This window comes from Nomascus leucogenys, chromosome 2 (genome assembly GCF_006542625.1).
Source record: "Nomascus leucogenys isolate Asia chromosome 2, Asia_NLE_v1, whole genome shotgun sequence".
NCBI lineage: Eukaryota > Metazoa > Chordata > Mammalia > Primates > Hylobatidae > Nomascus > Nomascus leucogenys.
In genome coordinates, this window is record NC_044382.1 from 90,298,703 (window position 1) to 90,325,673 (window position 26,971).

Here is a 26,971-nt window from a genome sequence, read left to right on the forward strand (position 1 = left end):
AGAACATCATGGAAGACACGTTACATTTAGTTGTCTTGTCTCTTCATGTTCTTCTAGGCAGGAATAATTCCTATTGTTCCTATCTATGTCCATTCTATCTCTACCTATCACGTCCTCAACAATTTTAAAGAGAACAGGTCTTAAATTCTATATCGTGGTGTCCGATGTTTCTTTATGATCTAGACTCAAGTTATATTTTCTTAGCAGGAATACCAGAGAAATGATGCTATGCCTTTCTCAGTGTATCACATTAGAGGGCAAATTATGTTGATCTATCCCACTACTGGTGATGGTAACCTTTATCATCTGAATGTGCTGGTGTCTGCAGGTTTCTACACAGTAATTGATTACTTTTCGTATAAGAGCTATTCTGAGATTGTCAATATTCCATTCCTCATCAATCCTTTATCAACCCATCAGCTGTAGTCTCCACTAACAACTAACCACTATGATAACTGTCAAATAGAGACATTCCATGTCCATCATTCTTTTTATATTTATTAGTTGGTATTTCACTATAAGGAAAAGCTTTTCTTATTTATTCACTTATTTACTCAGTCATAGATTTCTATATTGTTCGATGGGTTGTAATCTATTACTATCATCATTTATTTCAATAGTCAAATTATCTCAGATTTGGCTAGTGAGAAGCCTTCAGGTGTGTGTGTGTGTGTGTGTGTGTGTGTGTGTGTGTGTTGTGTGTGTGTGTTATAACATACCCACATCCATTTTTGAGCATTTCCTTAATTTATGGCATAAGATGTTCCAGGCTCACCTCATACCTCTTCTGACCTAGCCTTGGAATCAGCTCTTTCCCCAAAGGGTCCCAATTCCTTTTAGTGGAGGACAGCATTTAGGCATAAAGATCTTGCTTCTCAGGGTGTTCTTGTTACTTGGGTGCATCATTTTTAGGCTCTCAGTAAACACCGAGCTTGAAAATCTATGCAGGTGTATATGTACATGCATATATGCACACACCATCATCTGTGACTAATTAATTCTGTGTCTATTTGTGTGTGTATAGCATATACACCTACCATAAATGCATACTCTCCAACATCAACTCAACAACTCCAATTCCAATCTGATACTTCAGGATTATTTTTAGCCTTCTTCCTTTCTAGGTTTTTGAATATTTTCTTCTTCAACAGTGGGAAACCTGGCCTATGTTAGTTATTTATTATTCCTCAATACAATTACTTATTTATTCAATCAGTGTATTTATTTGTTCAATATATCCAGTCTCTCAACCACACTGGCCACTTCATCTTGCCATCTCTGCATGGCTACCCCCCACCCCACCCCCCACACCCGCCATGTCCTGGCAGTGCAGAGAAGGTAAGGGCTTTTCATGTGTTTTTATAGGACCATATATCTCACTTTCAGAGAACTTAAATAGTACCATGACTTGTTTTTTTCTCTGTATCTCCAGACTGTAAACTCCGCAAACATAGGGACCCTATCTGCACCTACTGTCACAGAATAATAAATGTGTATTGAGGGAATAAAAGGAATAGGGTTTAGACTGACAATTTTAGGAATCATTAGTGATAAAGTCATAAGAATGAAACTGAGTTCAGAGAATGAGAAGGAAGAAGATAAAAGATTTAATTCTTTAGAAATACCAAGAAGTAAAAAAAGAAACTGAAACTGAATAGGCATGAAATTAGGAAGAAGACTAAGACCAGCATCTCAGAATGCCCAAGGAGAGTTTCAAGAAGGAAAAAGTAGCCAACACTGTCAAAAGTTATAAATAAATGATGTAGGAGGACTAAAAATGTATGACTAATTGATATTATATTCAATTGTGAACTTAAAGTTCTTGCTTTCTAAAAAAATTAACTTTTTTTTTATTTTTTAGAGAAAAGGTCTCCCTCAGCTGCCCAGGCTGCAGTGCAGTGGTATGATCATAGATCACTGCAGCCACAAATTCCTGGGCTCAAGCTATCCTCTGCTGCAGCCTCCCGAGCAGCTGGGGCTACAGATGCATGCCCCCACACCTGCCTAATTTTTTATTTTTATTTATTTATTTATTTCTGAGACAGAGTCTTACTCTGTCACCCAGGCTGGAGTGCAGTGGTGCAATCTCGGCTCACTGCAACTTCCACCTGCCAGATTCAAGTGATTCTCCTGCCTCAGCCTCCCAAGTAGCTGGGATTACAGGCGTCCACCACTGTGCCCAGCTAATTTTTGTATTTTTAGTAGAGTCGGGGTTTCACCATGTTGGCCAGGCTGGTCTTGAACTCCTGACCTCACGATCAGCCCGTCTCAGCCTCCCAAAGTGTTGGGATTACAGGCGTGAGCCACCGTACCTGGCCTATTTTTATTTTTTTATACAGATGGGGTCTCACTATGTTGCTCAGGCAGGTCTTGAACTCCTAGCCTCAAACGATCCTCCTGACTTGGCCTCCCAAAGCACTGGGATTATAGGTGCAAACCACTGTGCCTGGCCAGATTCTTGCTTTTTTTTAAGTCTCCAAATAGTTAGTTATACACTCTGAACTTTGACACTTAACTTCTGTCTCATTATAGACAATGATGTTTTATCACTGGCGGCAACCATTTTCTTCAAAACTTTACTGTTTCTAGTATATCTTGGAATATCAGAACAACTGACAAGTTTTTCTTGTTTCTGTTCATCACTTAAAAATATGGCATAATCTTACAGAAGTCTTAACCAATATCAAATTGGTTTTCAAAATGAGTGTTTTTATCTAAATTTAACTCTTTACTCATCACTGTTTGTCTTTTAGAGTAAGTCAAGTCTCTAACTTTTAAAACATTTTTATCAGCCTTGGGTTGACCAGATAGTAGCTTTGCGCATCAACAGTGATGTAATCACTGCATTCTTTAAACCTTTAATATCAGAAAAATGTATACATCTGTGACATATTATTTCTATATTTATAACATGTTAAAAGTATTCCATTCGGATTCATTTAACTAGTCACAAATTTTGGCATGCATTCTTTGTTCTTTTTTTTGTTTTTTTTTTGAGACGTGTCTCGCTCTGGCACCCAGGCTGGAGTACAGTGGTGTGATCTTCACTCACTGCAACCTACACCTCCCAGGTTCAAGTGATTCTCCTGCCTCAGCTTCCTTAGTAGCTGGGATCACAGGCGTCCACTACCTCGCCTGGCTAATTTGTGTATTTTTAGTAGAGATAGGGTTTCACCATTTTGGACCAGGCTGGTCTTGAACTCATGACCTCAAGTGATCCACCCACCCAGCCCCCCAACCTGCTGGGATTACAGGTGTGAGCCACTGTGCCTGGCCGCATTCTTTGTTTTATAAAAGATCTACACACTGGCAGAAAAAAATAACACTAATGAGGAGGGTACTTAATAAAAACAAACAAAATATCCATGGTAATACGCAGTTGTGAGCCAGTGCATTTGCGCCAGGAATTGTGCTAAGTCCTTTAGTATTTCTTTCAATGTTTAAACAATCTTATAAAGTTATTATTATTCATCCTTTTTAATGAAAAAAAAACCAAGGTTTAATACATAACTAATTTGTTAATTTGTCCATGGTTATGCTATTTTTAAAAAGGTTTTATTGATGCACGATTTAAATACCACAAAATTTGCCCATTTTCTAATGTTAGAACATTGCCCACCTACAGTCATTTCCCATTCCTCATGACCAGCACCCTTCACCAGGCCTAGGCATTCATTAATTTTCACTAATTTCACCATTTTCTGTCTGCCGTAGTTATACTATTCACAAGTAGCAGTGTCAGGGCTCAAGATTAGATTAACATATTCCAAAAGTTCTGAAAGATGTGCCTTAAATCCTAGGGATTTAAAATAAATGAAATAGTATATAAATTTATTAAAACAAATAATTGAATGGGGGAAGTGCCTGCTTCATAAAAGAATTATTTAGTTCACAAAGAATGCATCATAACTTCAATGGCAAGACCCTCTATGCACTTATGAACTGATGTACAGGCACACCTCAGAGAGATTACTGGTTTAGCTCAAGACCATGCAATATGTGAATATCACATTAAGAGTGTCATATGAATTTTTTGGTTTCCCAGTGAATATATGTTTTGTTTACACCATACTGTAGTCTATTAAGTGTGCAATAGCATTATATCTAAAAACACAATGTATATACCTGAATTTAAAAATATTTTGTTGGTAAAAAATGCTAATAATCATCTGAGGCTTCAGTTAGCTGTAATCTTTTGGCTTGTAGAAGTCTTGATGGCTGCTGACTGATCAGGGTGGTGTTTGCCGAAGGCTGGGATGGCTATGGCAATTTCTGTTTTTTTTTGTTTTTTTTTTTTTAGTTTTATAAAATATTTATTTCCAAGTATTTGAAAATTATCTGCACTTAATAAATCGCTTTGGTACTTTAGCTTTAAAATACATTTAAAACCACATTTTCTGATTTTAGGAAATATCTTAGTAGTTCAAAAAAGAGCAAACTATCGCAAGCCATATATTATTAAAAAGCAAATAATTTTGCAAGGATGAAAGGCTTTGTGGCATAACTAGATTTAAGTATATGGAATAGGAATCAGAACACCTAACACTTTTATTGATTTTCTTTTTTCATCTTCTTTCTTTTTATTTCTCAGTTTATTCAGTAAATCAGTGTAGAACTATCTAACTCTCTGGGTGGCTGCACATAAGGAATGAATTATAAATAAATATTCAGAAACAACCCAGAAAACAATCACAAACATTGAGATACACAGTGCCATTCAATGCATCATCACAAATATGTATCACCATGTTCCTCTGGGAGTTAGGTGTCCCTAGGCACACTCCAGGCCATGTGAAACCTTGAAATGTTTCTCTATTTCTTATAGAGACAGGGTTTTATCATGTTGCCCAGGCTGGTCTCAAACTCCTGGGCTCAAGCAATCCTCCCGCCTCGGCCTCCTAAAGTGTTGGGATTACAGGTGTGAGCCACTGTGCCCAGCCAGCTGTGGCAATTTCTTAAAATAGGTAACAATGTTTATTGCATCGATGGACTCTTCCTTTCACAAATGATTTCTCTGTAGCATGTGATGCTGTTTAATACCACAGTAGAACTTCTTTCAAAATTGGAGGCAATGCTCTCAAACCTTGAAGCTGTTTTATAAACTAAGTTTATGTAAAATTCTAAATCCTTTGTTGTCATTTCAGCAGTGTTCATAGCATCCTTACCAGGAAAGAGTAGATTCCATATCAAGAAACCATTTTTGTTGCTCATCCATGAGAAGTAACTCCTTATCTGTCAAAGTTTTATTATGAGAGTGTGGCAATTCAGTCACATCTTCAGGCTCCATTTCTAATTCTAGTTCTCCCTCTATTTTCACCATATCTGTAGTGACTTCCTTCACTCAGGTCTTGAACCTCTCAGAGTCATCCACAAGGGTTTGAATCAGCTTCTTCCAAACTCCCGTTAATGTTGATATTTTGACCTCTTTCCATGAATCCCAAATGGACTTAATGGCATTTAGAATGGTGAATTATTTCCAGAAGGTTTTCAATGTACTTTCCCCAGATTCATCAGAGAAATCACTACAGATGGCAGCTATAGCTTTATGGAATATATTTCTTAAATAATAAGAACTGGACGGGTGCAGTGGCTCACGCCTGTAATCTCAACACTTTGGGAGGCCAAGGTGGGTGGATCACCTGAGGTCAGGAGTTCGAGACCAGCCTGGCCAACATGGTGAAACCCCATCTCTACTAAAAATACAAAAATTAGCTGGGTGTGATGGCGGGCACTTGTAATCCCAGCTACAAGGGAGGCTGAGCAGGAGAATCGCTTGAACCTGGGAGGTGGAGGTTGCAGTGAGCCGAGATTGAGCCACTGCTCTCCAGCCTGGGTGACAAGAATGAAACTACAAAAAAAAAAAAAAAAAAACTGAAAGTAAAATTACTCCTTGATTCATGGATGGATGTTGTATTACCTTATACCCAAGAACTCTTATGCAGTTGTTCAAGACTAATGAAAACAACATTAATCTTGGACAACTGCATCAGAGCTCTTGGGTATAAGATGTGTTATCAAGGAGCAGTAAAAAATAAAGGAATCTTTTCCTCTGAGTAGTAGGTCTCCACAATGGGCTTAAAATAGTCAGTAAATCATGCTGTAAAAAAGATGCACTGTCATCCAGGCTTTGTTGTTCCATTTATAAGAGACAGGCAGAGTAGATTTAGCATAAATTTTTTTTTTTTTGAGACAGGGTCTCCCTCTGTTGCCCAGGCTGGGGTGCAGTGGTGCAATCTTGGCTGACTGCAACCTCTGCCTCCTGAGTTCAAGCAATTCTCCCACCTCAGCCTCCTGAGTAGCTGGGACTACAGATGTGTGCCACCAAGCCCAGCTAATTTTCTGTATTTTTTGGTAGAGACGGGGTTTTACCATGTTGGCCAGGCTGGTCTTGAACTCTTGATCTCAAGTTATCCATGTGCCTCAGCCTCCCAGAGTGCTGGGATTATGGGTGTGAGCCACGTACCTGGCCAGATTTAGTAAGTTTTAAGGGACCAAGGATTTTTCAGAATGGTACATGAGCACTGGCTTCAACTTAAGGTCACCAGTTGTATTACCTCCTAATAAGAGAATCAGCCTGTCCTTTAAAGCTCTAAAGAAGGCATTGACTGACTATGGCTATGAAAGTTCTAGATGGCATCTTCTTCCAACAGTTGAGTGCAGTCATCTTCATCAATTATCTTAGCTAGATTTTCTGGGTTACTTTCTGCAGTAGAATCATCAGCACTTGCAGCTTCACCTTGCGTATATATATTCTGGAGACAGCTTCTTTCCTAAACTTCATGAAGAAATCTCTGCCCACCACCCTCAGGCTTTTCTTCTGCAACTTCCTCAGCTCTCTCAGTCTTCACAGAGCTGAAGAGACTAAAGGCCTTACTCTGGATTAGGATTTGGCTTAAGTGAATATTGTGGCTGGTCTGATCTTCCGTCCAGACCATAAAAAGTTTCTTCTATCAGCAATAAGGCTGTTTTGCTTTCTTATCATTGCTGTGTTCACTGGAGTAGCACCTTCTAATTCTTTCAAGAACTTTCCCTCTGCATTCCTAACATGGCTGTTTGGCACAAGAGGCCTAGCTTTTGGCTTATCTTGGCTTTTGACATGCCTTCCTCACTAAATGTAATCATTTTTAGCTTCTGATTTAAAGTGAGTGATGTGCGACTCTTCTTTTCACTTGAACACTTAGAGGCCATTTTAGGGTTATCAATTGGCCCTATTTCAATACTGTTGTGTCTCAGGGAATAGGGAAGTCAAGGAGAGGAACAGTGATCAGGGAGTGGCTGGTCAGTGGAGCAGTCAGAACATACAGAATTATGAATTAAGTTCACTGTCTTGTATGGGCATGGTTTGTGGCAACCCAAAACAATTACAATAGTCACATCAAAATCAGTGATCACTGTAAGAGATATGATGAAAAAATTTAATATTATGAGAATTACCAAAACGTGACACAGAGACACAAAGTGAGCACACGCTGTTGGCTAAATGGCACTTACTGACTTGCTCAATGCAGGGTGCCATAAAACTTTAATTTGTAAAAAACATATCTGTGAAGCATAGTAAAATGAGGTATGCCTGTATATTTCCTTGACTACCATTATATAGTTTACTCATGGAGACTAAATGCTCATTGATGCTGAAAAAATGGTGAATTTCTCAAAGCTTTAAGATTTAATTCAGTAACAATTTTGATGTACCAAATTTTTTATGGGCCCATAATGATTAAATATCAGAACTAGAAGAGCCTTTAGAAATACCCACATCCACTCCTATTTTACAGGTAAGAAAACCAAAACCCAGAAATCTAAGCGACTTGCTCTAAGTTATACATTGCTGGCTTTTGGACCTAAGATGCTGGACGCATTTAGGTCCTTTCAACACCACTGTCATTTTATTCCTCTAAAACGACAATATCAACACAAAAGATATTAAATTTAGCGTAGGAAGATGTTTGTCTCTATAGCACAACTCACCATTGGACATATATATAATATATATATATATACACACACACACATTTATACTTTTCTGTTTTCTGTATTTCAACAACTGCAACTGTGCTGTTCAAATTAAAAGCTCTTTACCACATGCAGCAATTTAAATTTAATTAAAATTAACTTAATTAAAAATTTAGTTCTTCAGTCACACTAGTCCTATCTCAAGTGCTCAAGTAGTAAAACTACTGCATATGATAAATGCAGGTATAAAATATTTCCATCATCCCAGAAAGTTCTATTGGGCAGTACTGCATTAGAATGTCAGCTCCACAAGAGAGATTTTCATTCGTTTGTTCACCAATGTATCCCGCACATCTAGAATGGTACCTCCCCCACATCTAGAATGGTACCTGGGACACAGCAAACCTCAACAAGTATCTGTTGAATGATACAATATTTCTGAGAGTGATTTTGGATAGCCCTGTGAAGTTTCTATCCAAATATATGGCAATGTATTCTATGTATTGACTTATCCAAAAAGGGTATATCTGTGACAAAATGACTATAAGATAATGAGGTATGTTTTGGCAAAAGAAGTGAAAGTTGTATCATAAAACCTCCATAAAACTATAACTTAATTGTATCATAAAACCTCCACAAAACTATAACTTAAATTGAGTAAGACTGAATAGGATTCACTATGCAAAACTTTCTTGGTTTGAGAAGGATAAGAATAATTTTGTTTGTTAATTTTCTTTCCCTACAAAGGTAGAACATAATTAGAAAAAGATATATATCTCAGGATAAACTCAAAATTCAAAGTCATAAGAAAATAATATATTTTAATCTTGCCTTGTTGGATTTGAAATAATTTAAATATGTTAGTATAATTATCATAAAAATAAAAAATAAGGAGCTCCCAATAATAGAAAGGGGTATTCTAAACCAGCCAAAGAGGCTACTTTATGCTTTTAATCATTAATCACTAACATATTAAACAGATACAACATTTTATCATCTCAATAAACTTAATTCTATAACATGATTTTTAATATGTACATACTATTTCATCATTTCAATATACCATAATTTATTTAACCACTCTATTATTGCACAAATATCTGAAGATTTCAGTAGAATGGTCAGATGTAGTGTGTTTGTAGAATGCCAAATTCAACTTTAGAGTACAAAATGGGCAACAGAATTAACAATGTTTTTCATTTCATATATCTGCTGACAGTGTTTCAGGAATCTTAAGAAACAGAGGATAAAGTTTCTAAATTCTATAGGATCAATAGATCTACAGTTAAATTATTTTTGATGTCACTCATATCATTGACATTATCTGTATTTCTGGCTGTCTTGATTTCCTCAAGACAGTGTTGAATGAATACTGTGAATTTTTCTGGTTGGATATTTTATCCATGAGAAGGATAAAGACTTGCTTAGTTCCAGGTTATAGATGCTTCAATAACAAAGACCCCTTCTGAGAGTTGAACCAATTCCAATGTAAAATTGTATAGTCAAATATATTTTGTAGATTTAACTTCTATGTTTCATGTTTCGTCATATATATTTATCCTCTGCTATATTGCACAGTTTTGTAATTTTATTTTCCTTTCATCATTTTAGACATTATTACCCCTTCCTATATTTTTACAACATAGTGACATCATATCATATTCCAATACCCAGTACTATACATATACAAAGAATATACACACTTATGGATTTAATCCAGAACCATAAAAATGGTTTCAGGGGAACTCAAGTTTAAATCTATAGTCTAATCGTTGGTAATTACAAATTGAGTAAAATCTGTTTATTAAAGAGATGTCTTTTACATATTCAAAATGATTAGTCAGCACTACTGAAGAGGTTACTACTTCTATTTCCTTAGACACAAACTCTTAATAAAACATAATGTCATTAGTTTATGACCAATTAACATGAAAACTAAATTTAAAAATAAACACATCTGTGGATTTTAAAATTTTATTATTTGTTTATTTTTTAGAGACCAGGTCTTCCTATGTTGCCCAGGCTGATCTCAAACTCCTGGGCTCAGGTGATTCTCCTGCTTCAGCCTCCTGAAGTGCTGGGATTACAGATGTGAGCTACCATGCCCGGCCACATTTGTGTTTTTATCTACAACATTCCAGTTAATCACCAAAAATAGTTTTGCCCATTCTACTTTAATGACTACAGAACAAAATTGAGAAACCGTGTTTATGCTTGAAAGGTTCATGCTCCTAACTAGGTTAAACATTTCCTAAAACACTATTATTTATATTATTAACACAACTCTTTTTTAAAAAATAGTATAAATGTAAATTATTATAAGTTTGGATGATAGCTGTTTGAATTAATGAAGCTTAACTAAATGTGTATGTATGTGTGTGCACTGGAGTGGTGGTGGGAATGGACAAAAAGAATCCCTGAGAGAAGAGTACAATTGTTTTAAAATACATTTAGGTAAAGACTATTTATGATTCTTGAGGAAGGAGAGCCTATATAAAAACTTTTTATTATCTTTAATTTTTTAATTGTCTCTTTTGAAAATTCAAAGACATTAAATACCTGTTTGTAAAATTTTTCAACAATCTAGGTTTACAATTTTACATTCCTACCAATAACCTTGTCTTGAAAGTGTTCATTTTGTTAGTCTCTACGGAATCTAGGATATGGAACCTAGGACAGTATCTTATACATGGGAGGCATTTCAATAATGTCACTTGAATACAATTCCAATAATTTTATCACATTTTCAACATTGATACACAATATATGAGGTCAAAAATTCTAATAACACACTTATACTAGAATTTCACATTTCCCTAATTCAGATTTTTAGGAACTTCCTAGACTTATATAATATACAAAGCTATGGACGGAATGTCTAAAAAACCATGAAGCCTCCAATAAGAGATGCACATTTCTTTAAAAAGAAATTTAAAAGACTCAGGCACCTATATAAGTAGATCTGACTGTCAATATATACAGGTTTACCCACAGAGAAAATAAAATTCCCGTATGTTGTAACACTTGGCATCTGTGCACTTCCCTTTCCTATTTTATGCCATCTTCCCCTGGCCCGATGTACTGAATGCAGATTCTGTCTATAGGAGAAAAATGCTCCAGCTGCTAATGTGAGGAAGACCGCCAAGCACTGTTATCATGAGATGACCCAGCACTGCTTCCTACTGAAAGTTCTCCCCTGGGGGTGAATCTGGGTGCTGGCACTTTCTGCTGTGCACTAGAAGCAGAGAGCACCAGCAGATTGAGACGCCTCAAAGCATAATTTCAGTAAGAGTTAGGAGAGGAGAAGCAGAATTCTGCTGCTGTCAAGTAAATTAGTAATTTTAACTTTCTTGTTACATTTTTGGTAGGGAAGAAAGTGGAAATGGAAAGAGAGTATGAATGAAAAACAGAACTTATTGTAATAACAGGGTTTACTTTAAACATGGGATAAAGCTAGGTATACAAATAACAGAATTAGAGAAAGAGACAAGACGATTATCTTGACACAAGTATTCCATAGTGTTAAGCATTTCATTTCTTCTCGGGTTATATACGTACACAGTGCCTGTATCCTAAAATTAAACTACAGATTCTTTGTGAGTAAAAATTGTATTTTATTCTCTTCAGCAAATACTTACGATATTAATAAAAAGCTATTTGAGAACAAAACATTATGAAATTTTAGAGCTCTTGTAGATTAAAATGTTGGAAGATTTTATTGTTAAATATTTATTAACAGATCTATCTCTTCTAGAAGCAGCTAATTACTTGCCTAATCTGCCATTACAATTGGATAAAATTTGTATGATGCTAGAGCCATGATATTGAAACTATATTATATGAAAGTAAACAAAAGTATGTTCATGGAAAATTTTATTCTTTTTTTAAATATTATTAAACTTTATTTTTTAAAAAATATTTCATTAACAAAGATTCCATATATTTAAGTTGTACAATGTGATGATTTGACATACCTATACATTATGTAATTGTTATCACAATCAAATTATAACACATCCATCACCACTCATGCTTTATTCTAGATTCCCAGAACTTGTTCATCTTAAAACTGAAAATTTATGCCCTTTGATCAACACCCTCCTATTTCCCTGACTTTCTAGCCTCTGGCAACCACTGCTCTACTCAGCTTCTATGAGTTTGACCTTTTAAGATTTTACATATAAGTGAGATCATACAATATTTTTCTTTCTGTGTCTGACTTATTTCACTGCTAATGTCTTCTAGGTTCATCCATGTTGTTGCAAATGGCAGTATTTCTTGTTTATGGCCAAATAATATATATATATTATATTATATATTATATATATACACACACACACACACACACTTTTTATATCCATTCATTCACCGATAAACAGGTTTATTCCATATGTTGGCTATTTTGAGTAATGCTGTAATGAACATGGGAATGCAGATATTCCTTCAAGATACTGATTTCATTTCCTTTGAATATATACCTTGAAATGGGATTGCTGTATTGTATGGTAGTTCAATTTTTAATTTTTTGAAGAATCTCCATACTGTTTTCCGTAATGGCTGTACCAAGTTACTTTCCCAGCAACAGTGTACAAAAGTTCCCTTTTCTTTACATACTTGGTAACACTTCTTACCTCTTGTCTTTTTGATAATAGCCATCCTTACAGCTGTGTGGTGATATCTCATTGTGATTTTGATTTGCATTTCCTTATGATTAGTGACATTGAGCACCTTTTCATACACTATACCTGTTGGCCATTTTTATATCTTCAGGTCCTTTGCTATTTTTTTTATTATTATTATACTTTAAGTTTTAGGGCACGTGCACAACGTGCAGGTTTGTTACATATGTATCCATGTGCCATGTTGGTGTGCTGCACCCATTAACTCGTCATTTAGCATTAGGTATATCTCCTAATGCTATCCCTCCCCCCTCCCCCCACCCCACAACAGTCCCTGGTGTGTGATGTTCCCCTTCCTGTGTCCATGTGTTCTCATTGTTCAATTCCCACCTATGAGTGAGAACATGCGGTTTGGTTTTTTGTCTTTATTGCCATTCTTTAAACGGGAGGATAATCAGCATTTACCAAAATTATACAAGTTTTTAAAATTAGGTTCAAAGTACAAGGTAGACTCCAAGAATGGGAAAACTTTTTTCTGTAAAGATCCAAATAGTAAATATTTCAGGGTTGCCGGCCACATATGGTCTCTGCCATGACCACTTAAATCTGTATTGTAGTGTAAAAGTAGTCACAGACAATACAGAAATGGATCTGTGTGGATGTTTTTCCAATAAAACTTTATTTACAAACAATAGCTAGCTTATGAGCTGTAGTTTGCCAACCCTTGAAGCAGATGATATATGACTAGAAATAGCATTAAACAGCACAGAAAAAGGAGAATTTCATATTTTTATAGGATGATAAATATATGTGACATTTTCAAGATCTTTGATTCTTATAAAAAACTTAAATAGCACATAAATCTTACCTGATTAGGTATCCTCAAAGGGGGCCTTGGACCTCCAGGGTACCGAGGTGACATAAAAGGCTATTGAAGTAAAACAAACAAATAAACAAACAAAACAAAAAACAGTACAATGTAAAATACAGATCTGAAAATAAACTACTTAAAAAAATTTTAGAATTAATCAAATCACAAATCAATGTACTTTGGGCTGCTTTCAGCATAATGCTTTTAAGAAAAATTACCATCCCATTACTTATTTTGTAGAATATCTAGAAAATTTTCCAAAGAAAATGTAAAAACATAAAAGCTGACTAAAGTAACTATAGCAAAATCTTTTAAAAATGTGAATTATTAAGGCAATAATATCTAGTGGCAAAAAATAAGGTAAAGAAGCAGGCAATTTAATCTTAAAAAGGACCTCTGGAGGCAGCTTACTGCCTATGTTATTAGGTTCTAAATAGATACTTCTGATTGAATTGTTTGGTTTGGTTATCAATTCCTTTAATAATTTTAAAATTGCCAAATTTCATCTTTTATAGCTTTGTTTAAAATGATAAATAAATTTCTTTTCCAAGGGTCATTTGTAGTCAAAAAAGCTTTGGCTTTTCCTCATCATGGGTTTCTTATAGTTCAAAATGGACTCTGTGGGTGTGGTGGCACACACCTATAGTCCCACCTACTCGGGAGGCTGAGGCCAAAGGACTGCTTGAGCTCAACAGTTAGAGGCTGTGGTGCATGATGACCATGCCAATGGTCATAAACAGCCAATGCACTCCAGGCTGGGCAACACAGTAATATTTCATTTCTTTAAAAAAAAATTTGACTACAAATTTTAAAGTTGAAATTTCTTTGCATATTTTGACCCTAGCTGATTATGAAGCGTATATTTTTAACAAAAGAAAAAAATGGTCTTATATTAAAAGTCAAGTTAATTTATGTTGCTGGATGAGTCAGAGGCTCCTAAGATGTACTGAATCTGTCAGTCTGGAAATTGTCTGAAAAGTATCCGAAAATCAACAGTTAAATGTGAAATGTTTAGCTAAAAAGAGACTATTTTTGATCATCCAGACTTAGGCACCAAAATTTTATAAGTTTATTAAATTGTTTAAAATTTGATTTTTTATTTATTTTTCTAGAAACAACAGAAAAATTATAATTTTGTTTAATTACATCTCAACATATAATTACTTAAATGTAAGATGTTTCTTACATGTAATATAAGCAAATATCAAATCTAACGGGTTGAATGTTATTAAGATATTAAGAATGAATTAATATGAATTAAGAAGTAATATACAGCAAGTAGACAAAGGTTTGGGGAAATCATTTACAGTGCATTACAGAATTAAATCCTACATGTAGAATGTATTTTCTACAAATATTTTTAGAAATTAGGCTTGGAGGACATGGCTACTCATGTTTTCCAGAGCTGTTTTAAAAGGAGCCTCTAAAAAATAAAATCCTAATTAATGCTGTATAGATTTTTCATATAGTATCTTTTGCAGAGTCTGACAAACCAACAAAAGGAGCTTCACAATTAAGTGAGCAATTTGGCTTTTTGTTCGCTGTGTTCTTATATGTAAAAGTGCTTCCAGCAGTTCATTTTATATGGACAGAAACAGTAGATTATTCAGGTAGTATTGTCACCTCCAGCTGATAAAACTTAAGGAGATTTTCCAATTTCAACAAAGTTGATTTTAAAAATGTTTAGTTTTCACATATTTGATTAAAGTTGTCTCTCATTTATCATTTTGAAACTCTACCATAAATTGGATAAGTTAGTTATGTACTGTCAACTAGAAGCTTATTCTAATATTCACACTCTCTCTGTTATTTTCTCTTTCCTTTATAAATCACGTAATCTCACCTATGAAGCTGTCTTTTTAATTCTGGACTCATTTAAAAAATTTAATAAATATTGTGTCATTAGTTTTATAATGGCTGTCTTTCTTTTACAAAATGATGTTTTATGACATAGTCATTAATTCAAAATATAGTATCAATTTAGTTTTTGAAACGTGGAGACATAAAAATAGGTTACTAATAATTTTTGTCTGTAATACAACCACTTTGAAGTAGAATACAAGGTAAAATTATGTGAAAAATATTACTAAATACCAAATGTTGAGATAAATATTTAGAAGTGCCTCACTTGAAATAGAAGAACACTTGAGATTTACGTGTTGATCTGAATGTAAGAAGATGACACAGTGTTTATTTAGTGGCATATGTGAAAGGAGAATTTTTTTTCCCCAAATGGATGGCACTGTGAATGAGTGTATGTTAACGGAACTGTCTATACCTTCCTACCTGACTGAGGCCCTGTGAAGGAGCTGCTGTGAGGGAGGGTCAGTGTATGTGCTAGCTGGGAACCCGCAGGTTACTACAAAATGAGATCGAGAGAAAGAGACAGATTCTATTTTTAGTCAATTACTGCTCTTATATGTCCTCCTTTAAGAAGTTCAAATTTGTACGTGTTTTTGGAGGCCAAAAAAAAAAAAAATAGAAAACCGCTTATAAACTCTAATCTTCACACAATTCAAGCACAAAAAGACAAAACAATCGGTTAATATAGCTAAAAACCACTATTTTTACCTGAAATATAAGATTACTATGGTTAAATTATTTTTAATACAAAATTAGTGTTGTTATAACATACGGCTTAGTATTCAGACTGATCCTTACCTTATCTAGATAACCACCTAAGTCCTCAACTGCCTAGTGAATTAGCTTGCGTAGACACAGCAACAGAATCCAAAAGAGTTTGCATACTAGCAACTGAGAATAATCTGCACTAATATCTGTACTTCACTATTCAGAAGTCAATTTGCTTTCAAATGAAATTCAAAATGTTAACCCTAATTTTAATTATTTTATGGTAAAATGCTAATCTGTCCAAGAGACTATGCTAATATAAATTATATCTATTGACAGTCATGTCAGTATTCCCTGCTTTAGCAATCTGAGAAGAACAGGTTCTTCAAGAGTCTTTGGGCGGGCGAGGTGGCTTATATCTGTAATCCCAGCACTTTGGGAGGCCGAGGTGGGCAGACCACTTGAGGCCAGGAGTTTGAGACCAGTCTGGCCAACATGACGAAACCCTATCTCTACTAAAATACAAAAAATTAGCTGGGCTTGGTGGCATACGCCTGTAATCCCAGCTACTTGGGAGGCTGAGGGAGGAGAATCGCTTGAACCCAGGAGGCGTCGGTTGCAGTGAGCCAAGATCATGCCACTGCACTTCAGCCTGGGTGACAGAGCAAGACTCTTTCTCAAAACAAAACAAAACAAAACAAAAAAACAGGCAGAAAAGAGTGTTTGGCTCTTAAAATGTGTTTACTCTTTATGTTTGGGGCAACATTCTTTTTTTTTTTTTCTCTTAAGTTTGAGTAACAAATACTTGTTTGAAGGTATCATGATGGTGAATCAGTGTTTTAACTGGAAAAAAGCCTTCCCCAGAAAGGATTATTTGTAACGTGTGTGGAAATAACATTTGACTGGGAGTCAAAGACCTGGGTTTTAGTTTCTGTACCTTTATTAATTAGCAGTGTCCCTGAGCTAACCATCTTTCAGGGCTTTAGTTTTCTCAACCTTAAAATGAGAGAGTTAAACCAGGTGACTTCTAAAGTCCGTTTTAAAATAAGGAACCAATGATTCTGTGTTAATTATTTTTAGTATTACATTTAAATATAAAGATTAGTATAATGTAGATAGCTATAAATATTTGAAGTGTGTGTGGGTGAGGCAGGGAGTGGGGATAAAGGCATATGTTCCTAAGGCACAAACCATTTTCATCAAGGAGCTAAAGAAAATTATTACCATGCTTCATAAAGAAAAAGAAAAACCTAAAGATTAAATATCCCAAAACACAACAGTCCTCTTTGTTGTGTCAGATTAAAGGTAAATTAGGAGAATAAAAAAGCTACACCTATCAATGAGAAAGTATGGTAGAAATTTGTTCATTCACAAACACATATATACATATATTCAAAAACATATATATATTCAAAAACATATATATATTTGAATGAACAAAACAGATAGATAGATAGATAGATAGATAGATAGATAGACAGACAGATAGACAGACGGATTAACAGGGTCTTGCTCCATTGTCCAGGCTGGAGTGCAGTGCCATGATCATGGCTCTCTGCAGCCTCAACCTCCCAGGCTCAAGTAATCCTTCCACCTCAGCCTCCTGAGTAGCTGGGACTACAGGTGTGGTACACAACACCACACCTGGCTATTAAAAAAAAAATTGCAGGCCGGGTGTGGTGACTCACGCCTGTAATCCCGACACTTTGGGAGGCCAAGGTGGGCGGATCATGAGGTCACGAGTTCAAGACCATCCTGGCCAACATAGTGAAATCCTATCTCTAGTAAAAAATACAAAAAATTAGCCAGATGTGGTGGCATGCACCTGTAGTCCCAGCTACTTGGCAGGCTGAGGCAGGAGAATTGCTTGAACCTGGGAGGCGGGGCTTGCAGTGAGCCAAGACCATGCCATTGCATTCCAGCCTGGGTGACAGGGTGAGACTCCATCTCAAAAAAAAAAAAAAAAAATTGTAGAGATGGTGTCTCGCTCTGCTGCCCAGACTGGTCTCAAACTCCTGGGCTCAAGTGATTCTCCTGCCTTGACTTCCCAAAGTGCTGAATTACAGGTATGAACCATCATGTCCTGCTCATCAAATATTTATTAAACACTCACAAAGGCACTGTTCTAAGTGGCTAGATATATCAGTGAACAAGGAAGATAAAAATGACTGCCCTCTGATTAGGATTTTTCAAGGTTCACAGTCTTGTAATTAATAGGAAAAACAATTTTCTATAAAAATTCTTTTCTACATCAGTCCACTAATCTGAGACAAATAGAATGTTCTCTTCACCAAATGGCGAGTATCAATGAAAATCTAGGGAAAATAATATTTCAATCTGGTGTCTTTCCTCAAAAGTCATATTACATCATCCCTATTTGATAGAACATGTAGTGCTATGAATACTGAAGATCAAGGCTATGCTTTTAAAAAAGTTTCAAAATTAGGAAAAACTCGTAAGGTAAGCTTATTTACTTTATAAGAGAAATTGGGTAGCATAGTTAGTACTCTGACATATGGAAACTACATTTATAGGTATAAATTCTCATTTCTACATGTTCTAGTGATCTATGTATGCTATGGACTGAATGTTTATGTCTGCACAAAATTCATATATTGAAATCCTAATCTCCAATATGATGGTATTTGGAGGTGGGACCTTTGAGAAGTAATTAAGTCATGAGGTGGAGCCTTCATGAATGGGATTAGTACTCCTATAAAGAGAGGCACAAGAGAGATGATCTCTTTCTTTCTGCCATGTGAGCATTATGGCCATCTGCAAGCCAGGAGGAGGGTCCTCTCCAGGAGTCAAATTGGCTGGCACCTTGATCTTGGACTTCCCAGCCTTCGGAACTCTGAAGAATAAATTTCTGTTGATTAAACTTCCTCATCTATCGCATTTTATTATAGCAGCCCAAACTAAAACAGTCTAAAATAAATGGAATAACCCAAAGTAGAAGAAATAAAAGTATATACAAGCCAAGAAAATTAATAAATATTTGGTGACAAAATGAAAAAAAAAATAGAAACACAAACCAAATGTTCAGCTCATTTCCTCCAAGTAGTCTTTTGGAGGAAAAATTACACCACTTAGAATCATAATTTACTTCAGAATGAATGCCATTATGTTTTAAATAATTATTTTCCTATTACATCAAGAATTATTCAGGGAATTTTAGACTTCTAGTTTCCTAAAAGAGATTTTCCTTTATTTCTTGTCCTTTCTGCTAGCACAAAAGCAGTAGTTGCCCCTCCCCTTATTTTGATCTTTCATAAGCCCTTAGCTTTTTATCTCAATTCTCTAAGAATTAGAAGGAACCAGCTCTTTCTCATCTTCATATTAGTTAAAGGTAGACCCCTCAGTCGAAGTCTTTTCTTTTTGAAGGTCCCAGGCCCCTTAATGAAACCGTTTTATAAATTATTTACCTGAAATTACTGGTGATACAAACTATTTTAAGCCCTAACTGCTTTTAAGATATATATGATAAAACTGTACATCTTAAATGACACATTGCTCAAATGTTAATTTTGTTAATATTTTCTAACATTGTCAATAGAATCTAAAAATTCCATATAAATATGATTCCCCAACACCAGAATATTCTCTATTCCTGGGGATTACACTGTACTCGCCTTTCTCTGCCAAGTAATTAATTCCCCAAGGGCCAGTTTTGAAACACTCCTCTCTCTTTAAAGAATTTCTATAGGCTCCATTTCCCCTACTTCATCAGCACTTTATTTATACCACTTATCATAGAGGATTTAGTACACTGTGGTATAACATATACTCTGATATGAAGGAACTGCACTTTAGAGGAAAGAATACAAAATACTATCAGAGCAACAACTATCTTAATGTCAAGATAATTAATTGTTAAAATAAGGCCAGCATTTCTTAGAATACCTAAAATTGATGTAGCAATATATAAATCGCCTTATATCTCATTATATCTTACTTTACATCTCATTATATCTCACCTTGTATCTCATTATATCTCAACTTGGCTTTAAAAGTTCTTTAAATCTTAGTCTTTCAGTATAAATTAATAAAGAAAATTAAAAATCATTAAAAAGTAAAAAAACCCTCTAAAATGTCAATCGCTAAGCATTTTCTACATTCTATCTTTTATTTTATGAGCACAATTTAGAACAATCAATGATGAAGAAAAGAATAACACTAATTTCCTTAGAATGAACGAACTAACATTTAGGACAGTTTACATATCAGAAAACTTCAAAGTCTGAGGTACAATTCTAAAACACACAATTATACAGGACTTATCTAATTTAAAGTAACTTTGGACTTTTTTGAGGATAAAATTATTCATGTGAAATTAGCTTCCAAATTTGAAAACCTAGAAGTTTTAAAACTTTTTTTTTTGAGATGGAGTCTCACTCTGTTGCCCAGGCTGAAGTGCACTGGCACAATCTCGGCTCACTGCAACCTCCGCCTCCCGAGTTCAAGTGATTCTCCTGCCTCAGTCTCCTGAGTAGCTGGGACTACAGGCATGTGCCACCACGCCTGGCTAATTTTTGTATTTTTAGTAGAGACAAAGTTTCACCATGTTGGCCACGTTGGTCTTGAACTCCTGACCTTAGGTGATCCACCTGCCTAGGCCTCCTAAAATACTGGGATTACAGGTGTGAGCCACAGCACCTGGCCAAAACTTTTTAAATGACTGTAAGAAATATATAATTACCAGGTTTAAGAAAATATAAACTTACAAAACAATTTAGCAAGTGACCATTTACTTAACAAAAGACTTCTTACTTCACAAAATTACTCACTTGAAGTTTTGCAAGTTCTGTGTTATACACATATAATAAAATATTACTTATGCAATTTTATTTGAAGATGCCTTTTAGAAACATGTTCAAGAAGGAAGTTTAACTTTTTAAAGTTTACTACATCATCCTCCTTAGGAAGACCGAAGACCAAATTTCTTAACTGCCATTTTAGTCTTCTTCTCTTTATAACACCCTGCTATAGGAATACCTTTAGACTAACGGCAGGTACACACACTTATGTACCAAGCTCATTTTATGGTCAGTTGGTCATAAGAAGTGTGTGGTACATAAATAAATTGCCTAAGTGGCACTTTCTCTCAGGCCCCCAGCAACTGTGCAACCATTTATTAAATACTTAATGTGGAATTCTTTAGTTACCACTCAAACATGAAAGGTGAAAATGTAGTGGTATTTCAGGTAAGCAAGCTAATTGCACATAAAGCACCAATTAGCATGTGCTCTTGATTCACCAGACTAAAAAGAAATGTAACAACTGAAATAAAATAAATTTCAAAAGCTCTCTCTTTTCTGGAACATTTTTGGTGGAGTTTTGATAATATATAGTCTTTAGTCCATTTATTTGTGTTTTTAAGGGAACAGTAGAGGATAGGTAGAGAATGGTGGTAAAATGGGTACGGTATTAACTATTGTCATTATCAAAGCTGTTCATTATAACGTGGTTCATGAAGAATGGAAGAAAGCAGCTAGCACATTCGAAGAGAGAATGTATGAAGCAAATGTTCAGTAAATATTTGGTTGGTTCGGTAGCTGGCCCATTGACCAAGTGATCACCAACACTAATGGAAGACTAAAAGCCCGCAAATGATATCATAAAGCTTGGTCCTCTTGTATAAAATCTCACCTGGCCAATTTATTTGTCTTGTTAAGAATAGGCAGTATCCGTTGATGTGGTAAAGAGTAAATCAGACTACTGGTATAACATATCTGGTTGTCTAATGAGAAAATGCTTATAAAGTATGTCTAGAGGAGGAAATCCTGCTCACTTAAATATAAGGATAAATTTTATCTTTCAGAGGTCCTAATAAGAGTAAGTAAAAAAAAAAAAGAGCTGGGGACCCCAAATATCCATACTAACAGTATACAGGAGAACTTATAATTAGATGACTAATAAGGCCTTTCATTCTCTCCTGCTTTCAGGTTTCTCTTACTGTTTCTGGGGTGACAGGGTTGAAAATAATAAGTCTTAGGTAGTTTTACGGAATAGCAGTATTCAGTAACCATGACTTGGCACAAAGGATATCAGGTTAATTTATATACAATTTTGGAAGAAAAGTGTGGTAACTTATTGATCTTTTTCTGAAGTATACACCAGTCATAAGAACTGCTAACAATTCTGTATAGCAGTTTGCCTCTCAGGTGTGTCTTACATAAGGCCATGTTTATACATGGGATCCTAACGTTTTAGGTTGAAATACATTTTAAAAACTATAATCTTCAGGTCTCAGAAACAACATATTTTAGTTGAAATATTTTCTTTCCATTAAGAAAAGGCTCAGCATTTGAGTAAAAACAAAACATTCTGCTTTCTTAATATCATATTGTCTTTAGCACATAACCATCTTTAGATTAAAAACCTGTAAGAAAATGGTTATTTGCCAAAAAGTAATTTTCTTTACTCAACATTTCAGTAAATACACAAGGTACAAAGTGAAATACAGCCTGGAAAAATATGGTTTATCTTCAGTAATTATATTAACTACATATATACCAAATCTATCTTACTTGGACCTGTGTAAACATGACTTTAGACATATTTAATCTTTCCTCTGATACTTTCTTTGCACTGTTTGAAACAGTGTTGAATTCTGTTGAAGACAAAATTCCATGACATAAAAACTATTCTAGAATCTAAAACATAATTTTAGAAAATGATAAAAATGACTGTAAAATTATTTATTCATAGTTCTGCAAAAGTAATAAAAATACATTTACTATAAGATTTAACCAAAAGCATAAACATTCTTTAAAAAAGTAGTACTTATTATTCATGATGTGCACTTTTTTAGTTAATTTAATTATCTTTCCCGTATATAATTTTCTCTATATAGATTTCTATTCTGTATGTTGCTATTCTATATTTTACATACAAGCAAATCAGTTTTTAAACTTAAATGTGTTATCTCTCTTGAAGTCATGTGCTAGCAATAAGTATTAAATAAATAATATTGAGAATATTACTTTGAAAAATCACTAGAGTATCGTGACATCCTTATTTCAGCCATCTTTCATTTAAGAATGTTCACATATTTTTATTTTTATAATTCCATGAGATACTTCATACATTTTCTGTAGAAAAGTAATGATGCATAAATTATACATCAAATGAGTTTTGTCAAAGTTACTTTACAATTCATATATCTGAATTTGTTTAGTTTCCTTTCTGTTTTTCATGAACATCTCCATCAGACATTACTGACACCCCAGTGGATAAGACATTCCTGATTAACACATTTTAATTCCAACTAGTACTAAACTAATTTAGCTCACAAGATGACATACTTATGCTGGCATATTCTGCTGATAAGCATAAGTATGCAGTTTATCTCCCATACATCTTAGATATTCTATCATCAACACTTAATTAAAATAACTCACATAAAATAACTGTAAAGCAATGACAGATCCAGTTTCCTTGATGTTATTTTGGCAAGGCTAACCCAATAGAGCAGAGTTACAAACAAGTTGATTCTTCTACATGAATTTAGTCTAAGCATCAATATTGGCCACTGACATTATGAGCCTTTTCAAGAAGATGAGACTTTTTCTCAAGTCTTCATTACCAAGTACTCATTGGATAAAGGTGTGTAGCAACAGACAGTGGGATTGTGAATAGGAGACTAAGCTGTCTGCTGGTCTAATAAACTGTGAATGTTTTAATAATATTCTATAACAATTTTAAATAGTTTGTTTAAATCCATTTATATTTAGAAAAATTCGGTGTGAGGTAAGTATCTGGAGCTACTGTACTCCTGTGCTGCCTCCTACTACTGATTAAAATGAGAATGACAGATTAACCCATATTTAAAAAAATAACAGTTTGGGTAAGAAAATAAAGATTTGAGATTTATAATTTAGGATAAAATATTAGGCTGACTTAATCATAAAACAATAATTTTTAAAAGTCATCTGAACTTTTCATTAAAGAATGCAAAAATATTCCTCTTGTCTCCCTTTTCTCTACTTTATATTCCTACTTTCATGTAAACTTGCTCCAGATGAAGTATGGAAGATAGGTACTTCAATTTACTTAAATGTAACACTGCAAAAAAGCACAGCATTTTGTTCTTAAGTTTCTGATATCTTGATATGCTTGGGAAGTTTCTACTGATTAAGTGGTAGTCCTTTCAAATTCCCACACAGAGATAACAGCATTTGTTAAAGAAACTGGCCTATGTGCTTGGTCTTTGGATATAACTGGCTGGTTATATATGTTTTTACTTCTTTAGGAATGAAAAAATACTTGCATATTCATTTGGTCACTTATAGACATGAAGTTTATACTTAAAGCCACTCAACTCATATCTGAACTATGTAAGATGGTATTGAACTATGTAAGATATTTCTATAAAACATATATTTTTTTTTTTTTGAAATGAAGTCTTGCTTTGTTGCCCAGGCTGGAGTACAGTGGTGCTATCTCACCTCACTACAACCTCCACCTCCTGGGTTCAAGTGATTCTCCTGCCTCAGCCTCCCAAGTAGCTGGGACTACAGGCGCCCACCAACGAGCCCAGATAATGTTTGTATTTTCAGTAGAGACGGAGTTTCACCATATTGACCAAGCTGGTCCCAAACTCCTGACCTTGTGATCCTCCCACCATGGCCTCTCAAAGTGCTGGAATGGAGTCTCGCTCTGTCACCAGGCTGGAGTACGGTGGCATAATCTCGGCTCACTGCAACCTCCACCTCCTGGGTTCAAGTGATTCTCCTGCCTCAGTCTCCCAAGTAGCTGGGATTAAAGGTGCGCACCACCATGCCCAGCTAATTTTTGTATTTTTAGCAGAGACGAGATTTCATGTTGGCTAGGATGGTTTCGATCTCTTGACCTTGTGATCTGCCTGCCTCGGCCTCCCAAAGTGCTGGGATTACAGGCGTAAGCCACTGTGCCCAGCCCAGATTTTCATATTTTATAGAACTGAGAAATTATTATTGCACCAAGAAGTCTGTTTTGAAACTAGAGCTTACTAATTTGACTAATGCTAAAAGTATAAATATAAGCAAAATGACAATTCAAATTGCACAAATTAAAGTTATTTCTGAATCCCCATTTAAAATATACATCTTGAGGCCAGGCATGGTGGCTCATGCCTGTAATCCCAGCACTTTGGGAGGCAAAGGCAGGGAGATTACCTGAGGTCAGGAGTTTGAAACCAGCCTGGCCAACATGGTGAAACCCCGTCTCTAGTAAAAATACAAAAATTAGCCGGGTGTGGTGGCAGGCACCTGTAATCCCAGCTACTTGGGAGGCTGAGGCAGTAGAATTGCTTGAACCTGGGAGGCAGATGCTGCGGTGAGCTGAGATCATGCCACTGTACTCCAGCCTGGGTGACAGAGGGAGACTCCATCTCAAATATATGTGTATATATATACACATACACACACACACACGCATACATTTTGAAATATATGCATCTTAAATACATATACACAATGGTTGATAAAAATTCAAATGGATGTCAAAGGTATTTGTGATGTCAGAGATTATTTATAGAACACAAAAATGACATAGAGAAGGTAGTATTCACATTTGCAGGCATTCCAAGTAATTAATTATACTTAACTCTTTTTTTTTTTTTTTTTTTTTTGAGATGGAGTCTCGCTCTGTCGCCCAGGCTGGAGTGCAGTGGCGCGATCTGGGCTCACTGCAAGCTCCGCCTCCCGGGTTCCCGCCATTCTCCTGCCTCAGCCTCTCCGAGTAGCTGGGACTACAGGCACCCGCCACCACGCCCGGCTAATTTTTTTGTATTTTTAGTAGAGACAGGGTTTCACCATGGTCTCGATCTGCTGACCTCGTGATCCGTCTGCCTCGGCCTCCCAAAGTGCTGGGATTACAAGCATCTTACTGTGCACAAAGGGTATTCAATTACTCTATTCCCTGGTGTTGTTTCTGTTCTTTCTTTCTTTTTTTTTTTTTTTTTTTTTTTTGCGATGGAGTCTCGCTCTGTTGCCCAGGCTGGAGTGCAGTGGCGTGATCTGGGCTCACTGCAAGCTCCGCCTCCAGGGTTCACACCATTCTCTCGCCTCAGCCTCCTGAGTAGCTGGGACTACAGGTGCCCACCACCACGCCTGGCTAATTTTGTTTTTGTATTTTTAGTAGAGACGGGGTTTCACCGTGTTAGCCAGAATGGTCTCGATCTCCTGACCTCATGATCCTCCCGCCTTAGCCTCCCAAAGTGCTAGGATTACAGGCATGGGCCACCGTGCCCTGCCCCCTGGTGTTGTTTCTTATACTGAAAATGGTACCCGATTGCTTGGGAGGATGGGAATAGCAGATACTCTTTTCCCACAGTTGCCAATAGGGCTGTTTTTTCTCTGTTCCTCAAAATAGTTTGTAAGAGCCAACATTTCACTCCTAGCAGCATTTCTCTGATCTCCCTTGACTTCTCCCTCCAGCTACGGCCTCATTTTTCACCTTCCTTTAAAGAAAAACTCCTTGAGTCGGCCACACTCATTGCCTCCGATTTCTCTCTTCTCAGCTTAACCTAGATCCACTTTTATGAGGCTTTCACCCCCAGCACCGCATTGAACAAGGCCACTAATGACTTCCTTGTTGTTAAATCCAATGGTCAACTGTGAGCTATTGACTCATTTGACCTATCAGCAGTATTGTACACAGCTGATCATTCTTCTCCTCCTCAAAGCATTTTCCTCATTTGGCTTCCAGCATACTTCCTTGCCTGGTTATCTTTCTGTCTCAAGGGCTGCTCTTCTTTGGCTGGTTCCTCTTCATTTTCCTAATTTCTTAATGTTAGAGTGTCCTGGGATCCATCATTGCACAGTTTCTTGTTTCCATCTATGCTCACTATCTTGTTGATGTCATCCAGGCTCATAGCTTCAAATATAATCCAATCCATATGCTAGTGACTCTCAGAGTTATCTCTCTAGCTCAAGCCTCAAACAAAAGTCCAGCCTCTCACATCTTGTTCCCT

General features: G+C 35.7%; 1 protein-coding gene across 4 annotated transcripts in view; it reads right to left on the reverse strand.

Moving 5' to 3' along the window:
• Positions 1 to 26,971, reverse strand: part of SSBP2 (single stranded DNA binding protein 2) — a 329,570-nt gene that overhangs the window by 57,870 nt on the left and 244,729 nt on the right. For all 4 annotated transcript variants that reach the window (XM_004087403.3, XM_004087404.3, XM_003261540.4 and 1 more), the window contains one exon: positions 13,441 to 13,500. In XM_004087403.3, coding sequence (XP_004087451.1) covers positions 13,441 to 13,500 — 60 coding nt within the window. The remainder of the gene's footprint in view (positions 1 to 13,440; positions 13,501 to 26,971) is intronic.